The sequence below is a fragment of the Poecilia mexicana genome, unplaced genomic scaffold (genome assembly GCF_051168715.1).
Source record: "Poecilia mexicana isolate PSO_F unplaced genomic scaffold, ASM5116871v1 scaffold_9, whole genome shotgun sequence".
Taxonomy (NCBI): domain Eukaryota; kingdom Metazoa; phylum Chordata; class Actinopteri; order Cyprinodontiformes; family Poeciliidae; genus Poecilia; species Poecilia mexicana.
In genome coordinates, this window is record NW_028263378.1 from 19,298,993 (window position 1) to 19,317,754 (window position 18,762).

The following is an 18,762-nucleotide window of genomic DNA, read 5'->3' on the forward strand; positions in this document are numbered from 1 at the left end:
AATCATTTGCATAAAATGATCGCCAAATACAACCTACACACAGGCGAGATGGTTACATTTTAATCTGCACCTACAGGTGCTATGCCTAACTGGTTAGAAAACCCTCTTTTTTTTTAGATAAATCAAAGACAATATATCAAGCAAGGATGCTTGGACAGACATAGCATTTTGTCTTGAAAATAAGATGACACTTGCCAGGTATGTGTCAGGTCCTAGATTTATATATTTCTGCTTCTTACGGACATATTTTGCTAATTTGCTGTTGAGGTTTTAAAACCACATTTTTTTTTTTATGTTATGCTTATTTTACAGGGTACTGTTTCCATAAAAGGCTGCCTCTAGCAAAGTGCCTAGAGACAAAACTACAAATTGATCTTTTGCCAAGTCGTCTCTTTTAAGTTAGACATAACACTGACTTCATCACTTATGTCTGAAATAGTTTGTTTCCTTTTAATCCTGACTGATTGTCAATCAGACTTATAGCCGCTTTCAGACCTGAAGCCAGGTCTCTGATTGGGTAAAACATCACATTCAAACTGTGCACCTTCCAGCAGGATGTGCATTTATAAGGTCAGTGGCCAAGCTAACTTGTATTGGCATCACAGGCCAATAACAATCTGTTTCCATTAAAAGACACTAAAGAAATATGTTCATTTTTAGGGATTACACAAAACCTTTAGTGCCGCTGATTCAGTGTGACACAGACTATCTGAAGTGCAAATAAACGTTTTATACACACAGTCATATTAGATATTATTCTTGACAATGTCTAACTTTCCAAGTCAAAATTCTCACAATGTTTTGGACTTGAGACTCAACCAAGTACAGCATAGTAAATAATACAACCTACTTAAACATAAAAAATAAACAGCTTATGAAAACAGATGACTCAAAGAGTGGATTGTGAATGCATGTTTAAAAAAATATTGACATAAAAATAAAATTATGGGCCTTTCCAAAAGCTTCACACACAGTTTCAATGTCCTGCAGAAAAGATGCATTTGAAGGACTCTGTCACAGTCCACAAGATCTCAATATGCTAATTAGGGTAACACTTTATTTGAAGGGGGGTGAATAAGACTGTCATGACACCATCATAAACATGACATAACACCTGTCATGAACATGAATAAGCCTTCATGAATATTTATGACTGTTGTCATAAAGTGTCATTTGGTAAATTATGACACTTTTAATACAATTTTGACATTATTCAAAATGCCTTTGTTATGACAACTTGACATTAACCAAGAAATCATTACTGTTTAAACTTTACCTTTAATAACATAAAGTTACCTCATTTTTAAAGTGCAATCAGTAATACTTTTATAACAAATTTATATCAGTAATGATTTATTGGTTAATGTCAAGTTGTCAGAACAAAGACAGGTTCATGACAGGTGTTATGTCATGTTAATGAAAGTGTCATGACAGTCTTATTCACCCCCCTTCAAATAAAGTGTTACCCTAATTAGCCATTCAGAAGCATTGATCTCCCATCTGAGAAGCTTAGCATGACTCAAACTAAACTGTAATGTGTGAGCATGCACTCCTTTGCTATTACATGTTTAGCTCAGCAGCTGCAGGTCTTGATTTTGGGCCTCTCCAGGAAATGTATGCTTTCATTGTTGCATTTAAATTCACCCTTGATGTAAAATCAAAATCTGAATTTCTTTTCCAGGCAACTGTGGTGGTTTCCTGAACAGAGGATTACACAATCACATGAAACCTGACGTTTTTCAGTTTATTTTTCTTCAGTTCTCTTATTACATGAACAAACACATAACACATGCACACAGTGCACGTTTCCAGCCCAGAAGGAACAAACTTCTTGGTGTTCAAAGAGAATAGGCGGAGGCTTTCAAAGCCGTACACAGAGCACGGAGGTCCGAATGAAGGACGCATTGAAAACGCTCCTCTTTTTTTTTTTGGTAGCCTTGCTGACAAAAGCCCTGCTTCCCATTCAGAAGACAAGGTCATTAGATAATGCACACACGGACTCCAAGGTCACACAGTGGGGGGCGGGATCCTTCAGTGAACCAAGCCTCTCACCCCATTCTAAACAAACTCTCCAGTGCCTTGAGACGCACATGTTCATGTCTACATTAAAAACATACATATTAGCTTGGATGGACAACTCCTCAATCCTTAAATCCTTCCAAATCGCACTGAAAGACTGGGTGGAGCTTAAACATTGCCAAATTCCTTTCCCACTTCACTTACTCAGCTTGTTAAGTGATTCTCTCTGTTTTTTTTCTCTTTTTTTTTCCTATTTTCAGACACCAAGGCTTTAAGAAAATGATAATTAACCAGTGTAAAGTTCTTGCTATTTCCAAGCAAGACCTGCTCAGTGAATGCTTAATAAAGCAAACTCAATAGCAAAGTCAGGAAAAAAAGACCATCTTGCAGGTTAACAAGGAAAGTTCTGAAAAGCAAAATATCCAGTGAGCGGTAGGTGTGTGTAAGAAAATGCCTCAATGATGTGAGTCTAGAGGAGAATAGGCAGGTTAGATTGAGAATATGTCAAGGGAAAAGTAGCTTGAATAACTATTCATTGCAACCAAGGTATGCTGAACAAACAACAAATCGTACCATGAATCAGACAACCATCTCCAGCTGAAGACCATGCCAGCTGCCCCTTCTGTTTGCTACGAAGGAACCATAGAGACACTCGGCACAGAGGCATCTTCGTTGTGCATCGTTTAAATGCCACAGACTACCAGATGTCCATTCCCGTATGACCACAGTGAACCCATCTTCAAATGGATAACACTAGAAGGTTAATGCATAATGCACCAATTACCAAAGTCCAAATCACCTCAAACTGGGTTCTTGAAGGTGGCAATGACTTCATTGTACTCCAACTGTCTCAAAGTTTCAAGCGCTCAACCCAATCACAAGAGAGTCACACCGTGGATGAAAAGTCTTTTTGAAGTCTTTTGTCAATACGTCAGATTTTGGTCTGTATTTTCCATTTGTTGTTCAATGCAAAACAAAAGCAATTTGGGCAGTGCTGAAGCCCAAAGGAGATCTTACCCAGTACTACCAAAGTATGCCTAATGAGAAATATGTTAGAGGTGACACATTTGTGCCTAAAGAGAACCCCGCCCCTAATAAATGAAGTGTAAACAAGAAGGAAATGCAAAGAAAAATCGGCTGCTTTTGTTTGAAAAGATGGATCCATTGCCACAGTGACAGACTGACCAATCTTTGGGACAAAGAGACAGAGAGTAAAGCTAAAGCAAAGAGTCAGGTAGTCAAGTTACAACATGACATGCTTTAATATGCCAGCAAGAAAAAAAGAAAAAGAAAAAGGAAAACACTATAATTCTACAAATATTTTTGAACTCAACAGACACCATTTATTGCAGACATCTAATATGTGTACAGCGTCAAGTGTTTCTTATGAATGCAGTGTTATCCGTCAAATTAAAGAGTCTCTCTCTCTCTCTGAAAAACGAGCCCTGTCAGAGATCAGCACACCAGCAGAAACACGATCCCAGGAGAGCTCCCATCAGAGAGGCAGCAGTCCCGGATCGCAGGGCCAGGGTGAGGCCAGCAGCAGGCTGCAGGCCAGGTGCTGCTCTCCCCAGCGTCAGTGCATCACCCCATCGCGATAAACCATAGTTGCACACATCTGCTACCGCTGAGCTGGTAAATATAGCAGAAGTTGCGTGCAGCTTCCTAAGTTGGCCACCTCTACATCTCTGACTGGATTAATTCAAATCAAACCTCCCCTTACGCAACTGTGTGCGCACTCTCGTTGTGCACAACTGTGACACTGAAACAACGTGAAGAGCAAGGAAGTTCCAACAAAAGCATGAAAGTATCACTTTCAGACTAAACGCGTTAATAAAAAGTTTTACCAGTTGGTGGAGGAGCGGAGGTTGAGAATGTCCTCTTTGGCCGTGAGCAGCGACAGGCTGTAGGTGTCAAGGTTGACCGTTTGCCTGCTCATTATGGCAACAAAACAAAACAAAACGAAAAAGTTCCCGGACCACTCCCGCACAGCTTCAAGTGTTCACGGGTCCTGGTGGGGGGGCTTTTTTTTTTTTGAAGGGTGGGGAGAGAGAGAGAGAGAAGGGGGCAATCTTATGGAATCGGCCACACAGTAGTTAACGATCGGCCACGAAAAGACGCTCAGAAAAAGTGTTGCAGATTCAAGGCGATGTAGTTCCAAACCAGAGCGGGCGATGTGTGCGCACTCACAGCTTGGAGGAGAGGCTGTGACTGCACGCTGGTCTTTGTGAGGCTGGGTGGAATAAGTTTTCGCCCAAAGCCCCACCTCCTGTTGAGAGAGTGGAAAGCATAATGACTTCACTCGCTGGGTCGTTGGGAGGAAAGGTGCTCCACTGCAAGTCAAATGGCAACATTAGCCGTTCATGAAGTGTGTAAAAGCCTATCTATTGCACATCGGCTGTTATGCAGCAGAAAATTTGAATATCTCGGAAATGTAATTGTTATTATTATTATTATTATTATTATTATTATTATTATTATTATTATTATTATTATTATAGTAATTCAGTTCCAAAGCTGAAACCAGTGTAATACTCATTGCACTCAGACACTAAATAATTTATCACTGTTAATACCGACTGTTTATGGTTTACAGATATTTAAAACTAGAATATTACATGCAATATTATATCTTATACAGATTTAATAAAAAAAACAGTCGCTCAGCAGATGGTCAATGACACCCTCCACAACTCACAGAAGGTCATCACTAAAGAAAATGGACGTATTCAGTGCTTTTAACAAACGATGTCAATGGCATATTTGGTGGACCAAACAAATGTGGTAGGAAAACCTTTAACAAGTACCAAGGAAACCTGGAGAGGATTGCAAAGTCAGTTTAAGTTTGGAGGAGCTGCTGCCTTTCAAATTCAGTTCAAATTAAAAAATAAAACACTTTATTGATGCCAAAGGAAAATTAAACACAATTGAAACTCATATTATTTCAACATTTTTTTTTAACAGTTATTGTGTTATTGCTTCTGTTATAGTCAGCTTTTCAAGAGCCACCGCGCGCGGACACACGTATCCATGATACATGTGTGCAAACACAAAACTATTGTGTTCCTTGTGTTTGCAGAACAACAATATGATTGTTTAGGTCTTCACATGACCATAACATAACTTCAATTCAGTTCAATACAGTTTTATTTATATAGCACCACTTCACAACAAATGTCGTCTTGAGGCACTTTATAGAAAAAAAAATTCTATTCAATCATACACACATCCAGTTGATCCTAGTTATCAAAAAGTGCAGTAAGCTCAGTTAATTATTCAAAGGAGAGGAAAAACTTCCCTTCAACAAGAAGAAGCCACCAGAAGAACGGGTACAAGCAGCTATCTGTGTTGGTTTTATGTTATATTAAAAATTTCTAAAAAAAAAAAAAAAATAAGCTGTAAGTCATATTCAATAAATCTACGAGATATCAAACTTTTCAATAATATTCTAATATGTTTTGATGTCACATTGCAGTAAATTACACTCTTTCAGCATGCAGAATAAATGGGTCATTTTATTCATTTGGTGGTAATTGCATTAATAAAAGAGCTTTGTTAGATCAAATATGCTGTTGATAGAAGCTGCAGTGGTTAAAGTCCAGTGCGGTTGTGGTTCTTCTGACGGGCTTTCTAAATCCTTTCTTGTCTTTAAAATGGCCCCCAATAGGCCTTGGCGGACTGCAGGAAAACCAGCTACAGAACAGGCTATCTCTCAACAAGCCGCAGAGAGGACCGATTTCATGGGAACTGGGTCTGATTATTCCAGAAAATAAAAAAATAAAAAGCAGTCTCAGCTTTAAAGAGCAACTGGGGGTCTCTTCAGTCACACACACTCATACAAGCTGACAACAGACTCTTAGACAGCATTTGCACTACAGTCACACACACACTGTGCATACTCGTGCAGTGGGTCACTAGCACAAGGGTTTTAGGATTGTGGATTATGTGAATGTCCCTGAGCTCTTTAATTTGCTTAGCTGCCATTCTTAGATAATCCAGGAAAGATGCAGAGGATAAAAGTCACAGGTTTTTACACCCTGAAGTCTCATGCCTGTGTTATTCACAAGAATTGTTTTGTTTGCTTATTTTTCCATGATACAGAACTTTTGATTTATGTTCTTCAGAGAAGCTCTCTGAAGAACATTGACACAGACACATACAGCCCCCAGTGAAAGAAAAGCCTAAAAATTTTCTTTTAGAGTGTCTCGCAAAAGTATTCATACAACAAGACAATAATATATAATTTTCAAGATGTTTTTTTAAAAAAATGACACAGCTTTTCTGTGAAGGCTTCAGAGGACAAACGGCGTGATGATCAAGCAACAAGGCGGGCAGGTCTGGGGCAAAGTTGTGGAGAAGCTAACACCTTGAGCAGACCATTGATCAAGGTGGTGACAGCCTCATGCTGCAGGGATGGTTTTCTTCAGCAAGAAAAGGAAACGGTTAAGAGTTAACAGGAGGACTGATAGCTAAAAACAGAGCAATCTGGAAAGAAAAACTGAAAAAAGGCTGGAAAACATGAGACTGGAGAGGAGTTTCACTCCAAGGCAACATACAGTGACGTTCTTTCAGATCAGAATCTGTCCCAGATTCATATAATTTCACAATTATGCACTACTATGTTTTGGTGGATTAAAAAAAAAAAACTAACTAAAATACATTTAATTTCGTGGTCAATATGAGATAAAATTAGAAAAGAAAGTATTCACACCTCTAACAAAAATGTAGGTTTTGTTCTCAGGGTTTTCTCCTGTTACTTTGAGGTTTTACAACACTTAATGTAATCTACAGGCAAAAATGGAGTTCAACATTATGAATTTCACCTATTGAAGAAATATCTAGACTATATATGGTGATACATATGGTATGTTCATTTCAGTAGCTAGTTCAACAACAGCCCATATGACACTTAGCAAATTTAATGCCTTCAGGCAGGACTTGTTTAGTGCTGAGTGCGCTCTTACCCCACACACACTTTTAATCCATTTCCTCTCAGAGTTCTGTGACTCTGCTGATTTGGCTGGAGTTGGCAGGACAAGGAGCGTGACATCCTCGGGCCGGCATTATTCTTATGACTTCCTGCTATTAGGAGCTCTCCTGCCTTTCCAGCCTCCCAGCCCTTCATGGTGGATGAGAACTGCAGTGCTGCTATGCTCCACTTCAGAGGACTTTGGCATTTCCTCTGCTGGGGTGCGGTGGCAGCTGTTGTTGAGGATGGGGTATAAATGTGGGAGTTTTGTAAGTCCGGTGGGGATTTGTGTGCGTACGTGCGTCTGTGTGTGTGTCTGTGTCTGTGTCTGTCTGTACATATGTGTTAATGTGAGCTAATGGGGGATTTCTTTCCCCAACCCCCCCATTTAGTGAGTTTTCTTTTCCAGTGGTGGGAGTCTGATTGTTCAGTTTCCTGTCTTCCTTGCACAGTCTAAACCAGTGGTCTGAGTGTGGGTGACAGGGTGCTGAGTGGTCCAGTCAGACACGTCCTCCAAGGGTCCCTTTTGTTCCCACTAAGCTCTTTACCTCACACAGACGTCTTGGAAAACAACTGTAGTTCATATGAGTGACCTATGAGCTTAAGGTGTTACATGAAACATCTTCGTCTTCAACTAAGCTCCTTCTTTGGAGGTTTGTCAAATTGCAGATCTTTATTGGGGTATAACAAGGTTTTCATGAATTCAGGACTAGAGCGTGGTGTTGAAAGGTCAGACAACACCTTTGGAGTATCTGAGTCACACCTTGAGCTCTGCACTGCTGATTTGTTGCGCCGCACCGGCAATATGTTTGCCAAAATGCCTGTGTGAGATCCTTCAATTGGCAAGAAAAACTGTTGACCCTTCATGAGTATTTGTGTTCAAGTTGTCCTTAGGACCACACTTCACTGCAAGATATTCAAACATGTTGACATTTGCGCCAATGAATTTCACACCGTCTGACCTCGACATGCATGATTTTATCCACTTGTCTAGATTCGATCCCGTTTATTTATTGTGCAATGACAAGAGAGGTAATTAGGGGGGAAACTATGCAGTTCAACTGAAATAAATCTTTGTGCCAGATCACGCTGGAGAACATTCTTCCGCTTATCAAAACTGGTAACTGCAACACATTCCTCGGATTCTAGCATGACGGGGTTTGACTATAGCTCATGTTTTAACATCGATATTGGGTATTGTTCCAAGTGGCTGCTTTTCAGACAACAACACCTAACTGAATAAATGTTTCTGCACAGGTCATTGACGGGTGAGCAGAAGCAGAAGCAGAAGCAGAAGCAGAAGCAGAAGAAGGAAACTGTGTAGTTGTTTGGCACATCGTCCTCAAACTAGGCATTTATCAAAAGTAAGGCAGCTCAGTGTCCACACTTATCTCGTGAACTCACTTGATTTCCAGGAGACACTTTAGCAGAGCTGACGTTTGAACTAACTTTAAACTACACAATGATTTTATCCCCCCCCCACCCCCACCCTGACTTAAGGCCACCTCAAACTTTGTACTATCTCATTACATATCCCAGTATTTTCCAGGTGTTTTAATTTATTTTACCAGACAGCGTCAGTGCCTTGCAAAGGCTTTCATACACGAATGAAATCTTGTTAAAATCACTTACTTTGGTGTATTTTACTGAAAGAACATATGATTAACCAACACAAAGTACAATATAATCTTCAAGTGGAACAAAAAATTAGACATGGTTTGAAAAAAACTTTTTTTATTTTTTTTTAGTCTGCTCCTCTGAGTCACAAGTCAACCAGGTTTCCACATCTGTAGGCTTTTTTGCTGAATAGCAAAAAACAAATCAGATTGAATCCGGATTATTAATATACATTTGTTTTTTTTTACAAGTTGCTTTAGGTCTGTGACTGGGTCACTGTAAATCATGTAGACAAATTACATTTAGCTCTGTGGTCACAATTTGTCATTGCATCATTTTTTTTAGGCATATATGTAGAAGAGGAGTATGTGGGAAAGACTTAAAAAGAAGTGAGTTGAATTACCTATAACACATATTAATCTGTTACACAGGAAATCACAAAGCTGTCAGAAAGAGGCAAATACCACAAGGATGTCACCTTGAAAGACAATTAGGGTCAAGTCAGAGACAGACAGACAGAGCTGATAACAGGAAGGGAACATGGCGAACGCACAGCCAGGCCAGAAACAAAAACGTAAAGCGACGTCACGCTTATCTTTTGGCTCTGATCTGCACACATTCTGTGAATCTGGAAGTCTTCTCATCAGTCTTCCAGGTGAGGTCAGTGCTCAGCTATGCAGCTTCACAGCAACTTTGAGATATCTCTCGGCATGTGCACTATAGTCAGCCACACGAGTGTTAGTGTAAATGTGCTATGTTACATTTAAAAGTACATTCAGCAAAATAGGATTTTCTAAATTGGATCCCCCCCGCCCCCATTTTTAACTTTCTTTTGGGAATCAATGAAGCTTTTGTGAACAAAGCCATTTGGCTTCCACAAAGTTTCTTTTACATGAAATATGACAGGCCTAAACAACTAAAAGCCTATGCAACTTTCAGACTATTAAAACAAAACAGTTCTTTACTTACAATTTCTTTATACTGCGGTGTCACAGCTATAAATGTTTAGATTAGAAAGGCTCAGATTTGAAGACGTGTGTCCAGGGTTTGTTTATGGAAAACAAAGGGAGGTCTGGATCAACATCAAGCAAATTAATTATAAGGAGACCTGACAACATGGAGGAATGTGCTGTTACTGCATCTGTTGCCCTCCCTCGGGTAGCGTCTTTCGCATGTAATTCTTGATCTTTTTCACTTTAGTTACAAACTTTATTGTCTTTTACAGGACTTTTAGGTCAAAGTGGAAAGAAAATTGTGTGTGTGTGTTTTTTTTAATGAAATAAAAATCTGAACCTTGAAAATGTTACCTTTTGGAACCCCCCACCCCCTCCCAAGTGTTAAAGTCTGTGTGATTTTCTTCCAGGATTGTCCCATATTTAGCTTCATCCATCTTCCCAACGCCTTCAACTACCTTCACCGTCCAGACTGAAGAAAAGAATCCTCACAGCATGGTGCTGCCACCACCGTGTTTCACAAAGTGTTTCACCGTGTTTCTACTGCTTTTTGCCATGCATAACATTTTGGAAGGTGACTTCTGAAGGAAGATGGTTTCACTATTTTTTATTTAGGTGTGACTTAATAGGAAATTGGGCTGGATATAAAGGAATAAATTTCTAGTTTGTTATTTGTAAAAAATCTTTAAAAGCACGTATCAATTTCTTCCCACTGCACGAAATGTGCCACATTGTGTTGGTATATAATGTAAAATCTTAATAAAAGACATTATGTATGGTTAGAGGAGTGATGTTTGCTTCAACATGCTGCACATTATGCAGTGTGGCTCTTTCATTTAGTAGCCTGCTGCCATATTGGTGTGTTTGACCATTTTAGACTGCAAACCCCCAAAGACATGAACATTTTTAGCTTCTTAATGTGGACAAAAATAAAAAAAAATGTAACGGTGATGGATTCATGTAGATCCTCGCTCTAAGATGTCAAGATTGCGACGAATCCTCCGTCAGCTCCTTCAGAGCCAAATTTTTCCGCTGATCGACAAATCCCGACAGTGAACGAGCGCTCGTACATTTACGTCGACTCTACTTTATCTGCTTCTAAGGAGAAGCAAAGGAAATGACATCCAGATGTGGTGATGTCAGCTCTTCTCGGTGACTCCCAAAGCTGCGCGCTGCGAGCAGGGGCAAGGTTTTGTGGGAATTTTGAACACAGTCCGCGACTCAGACTTGGTCTGCCGAGAGGTCTGTAATCAGCGCTGAACTGATGGCGGCGACCACGGCGCTGGCTACAACGGGGATATTTGATTGCCTATTTAACAGGGGAATCAAAGGGAAACTGATGCACGTCACCGTCTAGTAAAAGTCAGCTTGTTAACTTCGGACCAGTGCATTTTTCCTAGGAAAACTGGCGTGGCTGTAACGGACACATGTAAAAATAGCACCTACACTCAAATATTCTTCTGCTCTGTGGCGCTACCTTCCCCAATGACCCTTTGAAAGTATCAATTATCAGCCACATCACTAAATGTCGTCATTGCAACTTCATCCCCCATGTTGCTGTGTGTGTGTGTGTGTGTGTGATCCTTTTATCTGCGTAATTAAAACCTACAGCTCCCAGTGTGTTGATCTTTTGGATACACGCGTCTCTCTCTCTCTCTCTTTTTTTTCCTTTGATAATATGTAACAGGACAAGATGTCGTTTTAAATTAGTAGTTCGAGTTCTGTTATTTTTCTTTCGACGTAGCACACGGCGGCTGCATGGCTCCTTTTTCGCCACAAGGTGGCAAAGCTGCATCAACCTTAGTGTTCCTGCATGTGAAGCTTAATGCTTTAGGGTAGTGTGATAAACTGGAGGAAAAAAAACAAAACAGAATAATTGTGGTTTAAAAAAAAAAAAGTATTTTGTTTGCCTTTTATTTTGACTTTTTATTAACACTAGTTTCTGCCATGTGCTTTAGTGGAACCGCACACATTTATACCTCAGCAGAGAAACCACCACAATTATAGCTAAACCTTTCTAGTTCCCTCGTGCCAACACACAGACCTTAACTAGATTTAAAGTTTTAAAAATTTCCATTTTTAAAACTAAAATGGACGCTGATAAAAAATTAAAAGAAAATCACACAATTACGACACTCAAGACATTTTTTAAAAGATTAACAGATTTAATAAAATTCAAGTCAAACATCAAAATACTGAAATGGCAGAAAAAAATGTTTTTCTGTATTTCTTTTTTTTTTTTATTTTGTACAAATCACAGTGGTTTAAAAATGTTACAAAATTTTAGTTTCAAAACTTTTTTGCAACAGCAGCAAAAAACATTCAGTTCTTTTTTTTTTCTTTTTTAAGTCAAAGCCCTTAATAACATGAGAGTGTGGTGTGCTCTTTTCTTTTTAACTTTTATAACATAACATAAACACTGACTGTAAATAACACCCATAAGAGTTCATGGAAACAAAAGTGCATAACAATACTATACCATAGATACAATCCACTTACAATTACAGTATCGACCGGGAGTAAATTACAGCAAGTCTGTCAATATAACTGACTTCATACATTCCTACTTACAGTCCAACTCAGTTAATACAATGTGCTGTGCACTTAAAAAGGTGAGAAGTTACTTGCAGCTGGAATTGATCAAATTTACAACGTTTTGCTGTACTTTGGATAATCCCCATCTTCATAAAAGCACACATATAGCTATCACAGCCAATAGTTTTGCTTTTAATCCAGCCTATTGTTAGGCTTCAACTGAAAGGATACTATGTGTGATTGCAATATAAAATGGCAGATAAACAGTGGAAGCAATAATTGGATTTGACTTGGAGAGAGCGAAAAACAGAACACGGTATCGTCACGCTGATCGAGATGAGTATATAGAGAGAATACAAAAGTTATTGTTAGGCTACACAAGAGAAGGAGCAGGCACCTGGAAGAGTGCAGCAGAAACTGCTAGTTTCCTACTTGTTTCAGCACTCAAGTCACCTGTGGTGCAGCTTTAGCATAGATGACAATACACATTAAACTTGTTAAGCTCTTCAGGTTATTGATTAAAGTTATTAAATTACTTGACATAACAGGAAGCCAACTCATTTATTATCCAAGACGCTTAATCTTAAAAAAAGCTACTCTCTTTTACGTTAATGTGTTGTATGTTTCTTGGCTTCACAGACAAACACATGAGCTCAGATGGCTATCGGTGCATTGCTGTCATTCTGTATAGAACTGAAAGTGAGATTTCACTAAAGGCACAAGAGAGGAGACACCAAAGCAAGCAAATTATTGTGAGGTGCTCTCTCCGTCACCAGGCCTCACAATGAAGCAGGGATACCAGCCAGAAAAGTAGGAAGAAGTGCCCCAAGGATGAGACACAGAGGGAGAATAATAATAAAAAAAAAAAACAATATGAAGAAAATACATCCAATATCAAAATGTGAGAACATGTAACTTTGGCTTGTTGGCATCACGTGCTTTTTTCTTTTTTTGTATACAATAAAAACTCCCACATCTTCACCAAGGTGTTTAGTAACTGCAATTAAAGCCCCAATAACAAAAGTTCCAGAAAATCAAACATCTACATATCTGTCACCTAGGAAGCTTTTACTTTACACATTTCATTCACCTATACATGCAAGCTGTTTAGAAACATGAAATGCTTTGCGTATACTTATTCACTTTAATACCCAAACCATCAAATATATTTTTTTAAATCACAAGATTAACCTTATTTCATTATGTTAATAGTAACAGCATAACAAGGGGACGTCTGTGGCATCAAACAGATCTTCTAAATTAGATTTCAAGCTCATGTCTTTTGATCTCCTCACATTATACCCTAAAAATGCAAACGCTAAATGCTTTAATGCTACATTGAGTTGTCAAAGACATGTGAATAAAGTCACTTACAAAGACAAGAACCTTGATAGGTTCCAATGCCAAAAAAGACCTTCAAGACACTAAATGTTATTCAGCTTCTCGGAGCGCAACCTTTAAATAAAATGTTAATAACTTAAGTGGAAATTTCATGCTACAGTCAAATAAGATGGCTTAGAAACTATCTTATTTAAGAGAGAAATTCATGCCAGCTACAGAAACACATAGAACACAAATTGCATTTTAAAGTCACACCAACAAAGTCTGGACGTCATGCAAGTTCATTGCACTCCACAAGATGTTGCACCCACCCAGTGCACAGGCCCGCCGGTGCATTTCACAAAGCTTTAGCTTCTCACAGTCAGTGGTTTAGAAGTTATACTGCAGGAGTTAAGCATCCATGTTAACTGGCTACCTTTTAATCACTTGGTTTATAAAGAAACATAATAACTGTAATGGAACAGCATCCTACTCAAGTTTTGGTACCTCTGCATCAAAAAGCCTTTTCATTAATTGATGTAACATAATCTCTCACTACAAAATAGTGAATATAAGTAAACTGAATTAATAAGGGCAAAAAAAAAAACACAGTGTGAATAATTACATATATAAGAAATTTGAAAACAATCTTTTTTTTTTTTTGTAAATCCTACTTTCTAAGTTTTTCTGAGGGTCTGTAAAAGGATCTTGAACAGATCTTTACCAGGGGTGCCAATAATTGTGGAGGACGCTGTATATCTAGTGTTAAGCCATTTCATTAGAACAACCTTGTCTCAAATTGCTGTTTGGAGAAATAAAAAGGATCATTTATCTGCATAAATATCATACCCACAGATTTGCAAGGCTCAGGCTGGCTTAAAATTTCTCACACAAAAAAAACCAACAACATTTTACAGTTCTGACATTATCATTGAATCCTACCACTACCATGCCGGTTACTGCAGAACCAGTCTGCAGATTGAATCATAAGGCACAAGGACACAAGATCTGTTTAGCGAATCTGTGGGGAAGCCAAATTCCTTTTTTTTAATTTCCTACAGCACTGCAGTGGTGCAACTTCAAATGTTGACGGAATCATTCCACGGCGTGTGGAAAGCGACTGACGCTGACTGAGGCTTGCTCACTTTTACTCAGTTTCCTCGTTCTCACACTAAATCAGCTCAATTCTCACTCGGGCCAAGTGAGAACCTATGCGACTTCTATTCTGGTAGTTGAAAATTGCTTTGCACACCTCCTGTGGAAGAACAGCATAATGTACCACATGCCTCACACAATCTATCCATTGCAGAGAGTTTGCCTGGCTAAAGCTGTGGGGCGCAAACCCACAAATAGAAAACGTGCTAATAAAAACTCACAGCTGCAACTTTTTTTTTTTTTTTTGTCTTTCCACATTCAAATGAAAGCCCAAATAATTAGCACCCTAAAAGAGAAAACCCTATTTGCTCAAACTGGTAAAACAACAACAAAAATGAATCTAAAGAAATGTGTTAGCAAGAAAGAAGAAAGAAGGAATACGTCACATTGGTTTAGAATAAAAAAGCAGCAAAAGACATCCCAGGATTTAGAGAAAACCTCAACCTCTAAAATCTTTTATCAGTTTTTTACAGACTCTGTGAATAGAAAAAACAAAATCAAGTTCATAAAATTTAAAAAATATTCTAAAGTTTCTGTAAGTTCTGCACAAATAAATAAACTATCAGACAGTCTCCTAAACTATGTGTGTCTGTGTGTTCATGTGGACACTGTTTTCAGCACCAATGTTTAATCCTAGCAGAGAACGGAAGGCAATGGTTTTAAATGGACCATCTTTAGTCCTTACAACCAGAGCCAGCCCATTGGGTAGGGCGGGTGTTTCTGCATAACCCTTTAAAGGTTGTTCTCACAAGTAGTCGCTGAATAATGGCAGTTAATTATCCAGATTTATCTGCAAAAATATTAAATGTAAATAAGTAGAGAATACTGAAGTTAAATTAGGATTGTTAATATAACTAGAGTTGCACATATCAAGTTTTTTTCTGGGTAATTTAAACTTTTTTTTTTTTTTTTGAGCTCTGACCTCCCAATTTCAAAAGTCATCATAAATAAGAAGTTTTAAGCGGGTTAATTTGCTTACCCCTTGGGCCGGCTCTACTTGTAACAAGCATCTAATACTGCCTTCTGCTTCTAAAACTTGTTCTAGTTTCTAATACAGCCCCTCCCAAGTTAGAAAATGTAAATAAACAAAAATAAAGGGAAGAACTACACCTTTGGTATTCAGAATCAGCTGAAAACCCTTTTAAGTATCCATTAGTTTAAATCCACTAGCAAGTGTGTGTGTGTACTTTTGTAACACTCTGCAAGGAAAAATTAATATAGTTGATAAATACAATAAAACTCTTACTACGGAAGTGATAGGACCCTGAGCAGTGCGACCCCTGGTGGTGTACGGGTGTAAAGGCTTGCTCCAATGGTTCAATGCACCTTAGTGGCCAAGGACATTTAATGCTGTATTAAATTTCCCCTTCACGACAGAGGTATTAAGTAAGGCTAGCCCTTTAAAAAAAAAAAAAAAAAAAATATATATCAGTGCTATAGAGTGGCTCCATGTCAGTCTCCATGAACATTTTGAAAATAAGTGTTGAGTGCAGAACGATGGTGTGCAGAGTTACATGACAAAAGAGATATGAGGACTGACTGGTAGATAATTTATGTCTATTTTCTCAACTCTCTATCTAGTTGAGATTACAATAGAACGATTGCATTTGTGGTTGCAGTGGTGATTTCTGACTTTGTCAGAGGTTTTTGCTTTTTTACCCTACTAATAATAGCCTCCCAAATTGCCCCAAAATGCACATTAAGTGATTAAAAGACAAGTAATAATGAGCTAATTGTCAGAGTTAGTTCCTGCATCTACTGCTGGTTTCACAAGGGTGAAATGTGGAGATGCATCTGCGTGTGCTAGCAAACAGTCTGTATAAGAGGTGAAGGCAAACGTAGACTCCCCCACTCGCCAAAGGGAGCTGCAGTGTCAAATGTGTAAAAGTTATTAAGGTCGATGTGAAGGTTGAAGACTGAGAAAACGGAGAGAAAAGAGAGCCCTTGCTTCCAGTTCCCAACACTCCAAGGCAATCGGGTGCTGGTAGAGGGAGAAAAAGCATTTACGTACAGGAGGAAGGGTTGCTCTGCACCGCCATTGTCCTTTTAGAGACCACTGCATCTCAACGTGGAAGCATCACTATATTCCATACACTCACACATTCATGCAAATACCCCTTTCTGTTGAGTCCCGATCCGTCCCACCACCAAAACACAGTCGTGTGGCGACCCACTCCCACCAAGAGGCACATACACTCCTCCCGAGCATGCAGACATTCAGGAATATTAGCACTGAGAGTTATTTCTCCACAGATAGAGGGATCACAACCATTCTCCTCTGTCTTTGCTAATCTGCGGGTTAGCGTCCGCGAGGGGATGATCCAACATCTAGACGTAGAAAACCCCTTAGGAGACGTGTGGAGAGGAAGACGGGTGTCTCCAGAAGCACCAGCCCCGTTTGGTGTGCTGCTTGCGCAGGATCTCTTCCTCGAGTTCACGCTCCTTTTGAGAACGCAGGTAGCGGTCTTCCTCCTTCAAGAACCACACGGGAGGCCAACGCTGTTTCTCAAAGTGCCTCTGGTTTTCTGCGAGACAGAATGCAAATTTGTCCTCAAAAAATGCCGTTGGTGCAAATATCATTTGTGACTGATTTAAGGTACCAGACTAATAAAATTCCCGAAAGGAGAGAAATTGCATTCTACATTTTGGTTGAAACTAAAATTGCAGAATGACAGAAAAGTAATGAAATGGACTTTAGAGAGGAAGGCAACCAGGTACAGGAGGGCAAGTTGACTGCAGCGTACCTGGAGACATAGCCTTCATGTCTTTGGGAAACTTGCGGCAGATGCTATTATAATTGGTGCAGATGTGATGAAGACACCAAGCAGAAAGCTGTTTGGCATTGTGGAACTGTGAGAAGAAAAAAAAAGAGAAAGTATTACTGCTCAAAAGAAATAAAAAACTAATGTATGTCTGTATGAAATGAACACAAACTGGTTCACCATACAAGACCGTGAACTATTTTCTACGTAAATGCAATTTTATGTCAAAACTCACCTGTGAAACTTCAAGGTAAGCTAGCACCTGTCCATCAATGTCCACTCCTTTCACTGCCAGTTGCAGTAGCTCATCCACAGCATGCTGCTCTGAATAGGCAAAAAATTAAAGAGAATAAAGTATTTTCTAGTTGCATTCACCACTGACACGTAATTCTGTAATCCTCCGTTTTAAACTACATAGAGGTAAAGGTTTTCATTATTCTTAAAAGTTATAAAATTAAGGTCTACAAATGTGAATCTTAACAATAAAACAATGCTCAGTTGCATGCAGTTGGTAGGGAACAAAGAAGAGAGTGAAGTTTAGACCCTGCTGTGTTTACAGCACCCCACACAGTAATACTTACCAGTGAGGGCAACGAGTCGTGGCAAACACAGACGGTTGGCCAGAACTATTAGTTCCATGGGCTCCAATCCAGGACACGGTGTCAGGAGACCACAGTACAGGAATTCAAGCACTCCATGCATACATGCTGTACTGGTGTTAGGAATCGATACCTATAATGCAATAGCAGCAAGAGAAGATGGGGGTCAGCTGTAAAATTTTGTACATTAATGTACAAAATTTTGCATTGCATTCCATGCAATGCAAATGCAACGCAATGAAGTGCTGCAAAAAGAAGGTCACAATGGTTCTCAGTCCTTGTGGTGCATGTTTGTTCATTATATGCTATACGCTCCTCTGAAAAGGATCTATTGTCACAGTTTCATTACATTACATGTAACCAATTCATCAGCAGCTAATGAAGCAATAGCCCCAGAAAACGAAAGGAAAGTGAACCAATATGATAGAATGACCTCCCCAAGAGGTCTTTGAGTCTACCACTCTGTCACTTTACAGACTCCACTCTCATAAACAATTAAGAAAATGCCAGCATGGTGCGGTCTCTCGTCCCAGAGAAAGGTAGTCTCTATAGTTTAAAGCTCTAGCTAAGCAATCGGAGGCATTAATGAATGGACTCAGACGTAGTGACATATACGAATACGAGCTGTAATCTATACAAACGGTGTTTTGTTCTCAGAATTTAACCATTATTAGTTTACTGCATGCTAAATTTAAAACTATTCATGGTAAGACTAACGCGCAGATGTGTTACATGTTAATACGCAGAGACCTAGAGATGCAAAGTAACAAAACAACAACTAAAAAATTCAGGTCAAATGATGCGAACGAACAAAGAAATAAATGTGATAATAA

At 39.1% G+C, this 18,762-nt stretch overlaps 2 protein-coding genes across 7 annotated transcripts in view; both read right to left on the reverse strand.

Moving 5' to 3' along the window:
* LOC106925858 (uncharacterized) overlaps window positions 1–4,278 on the reverse strand; it is a 36,206-nt gene extending 31,928 nt beyond the window's left edge. For 2 of the 3 annotated variants that reach the window (XM_015000401.2, XM_088008946.1), the window contains exon 1: window positions 3,867–4,278. In XM_015000401.2, the coding sequence (XP_014855887.2) occupies window positions 3,867–3,958 (92 nt within the window). In that variant the 5' untranslated portion in view covers window positions 3,959–4,278. The remainder of the gene's footprint in view (window positions 1–3,866) is intronic. The other variant, XM_015000400.2, reaches the window with a different exon arrangement.
* A 7,424-nt stretch (window positions 4,279–11,702) lies between these two features.
* The window catches only part of rhobtb4 (Rho related BTB domain containing 4), a 46,273-nt gene continuing 39,213 nt past the window's right edge, over window positions 11,703–18,762 (reverse strand). For all 4 annotated transcript variants that reach the window (XM_088008950.1, XM_088008949.1, XM_088008948.1 and 1 more), the window contains 4 exons: window positions 17,912–18,062; window positions 17,566–17,654; window positions 17,313–17,418; window positions 11,703–17,093 (listed from right to left, as the gene is read on the reverse strand). In XM_088008950.1, the coding sequence (XP_087865076.1) occupies window positions 16,915–17,093; window positions 17,313–17,418; window positions 17,566–17,654; window positions 17,912–18,062 (525 nt within the window). In that variant the 3' untranslated portion in view covers window positions 11,703–16,914. The remainder of the gene's footprint in view (window positions 17,094–17,312; window positions 17,419–17,565; window positions 17,655–17,911; window positions 18,063–18,762) is intronic.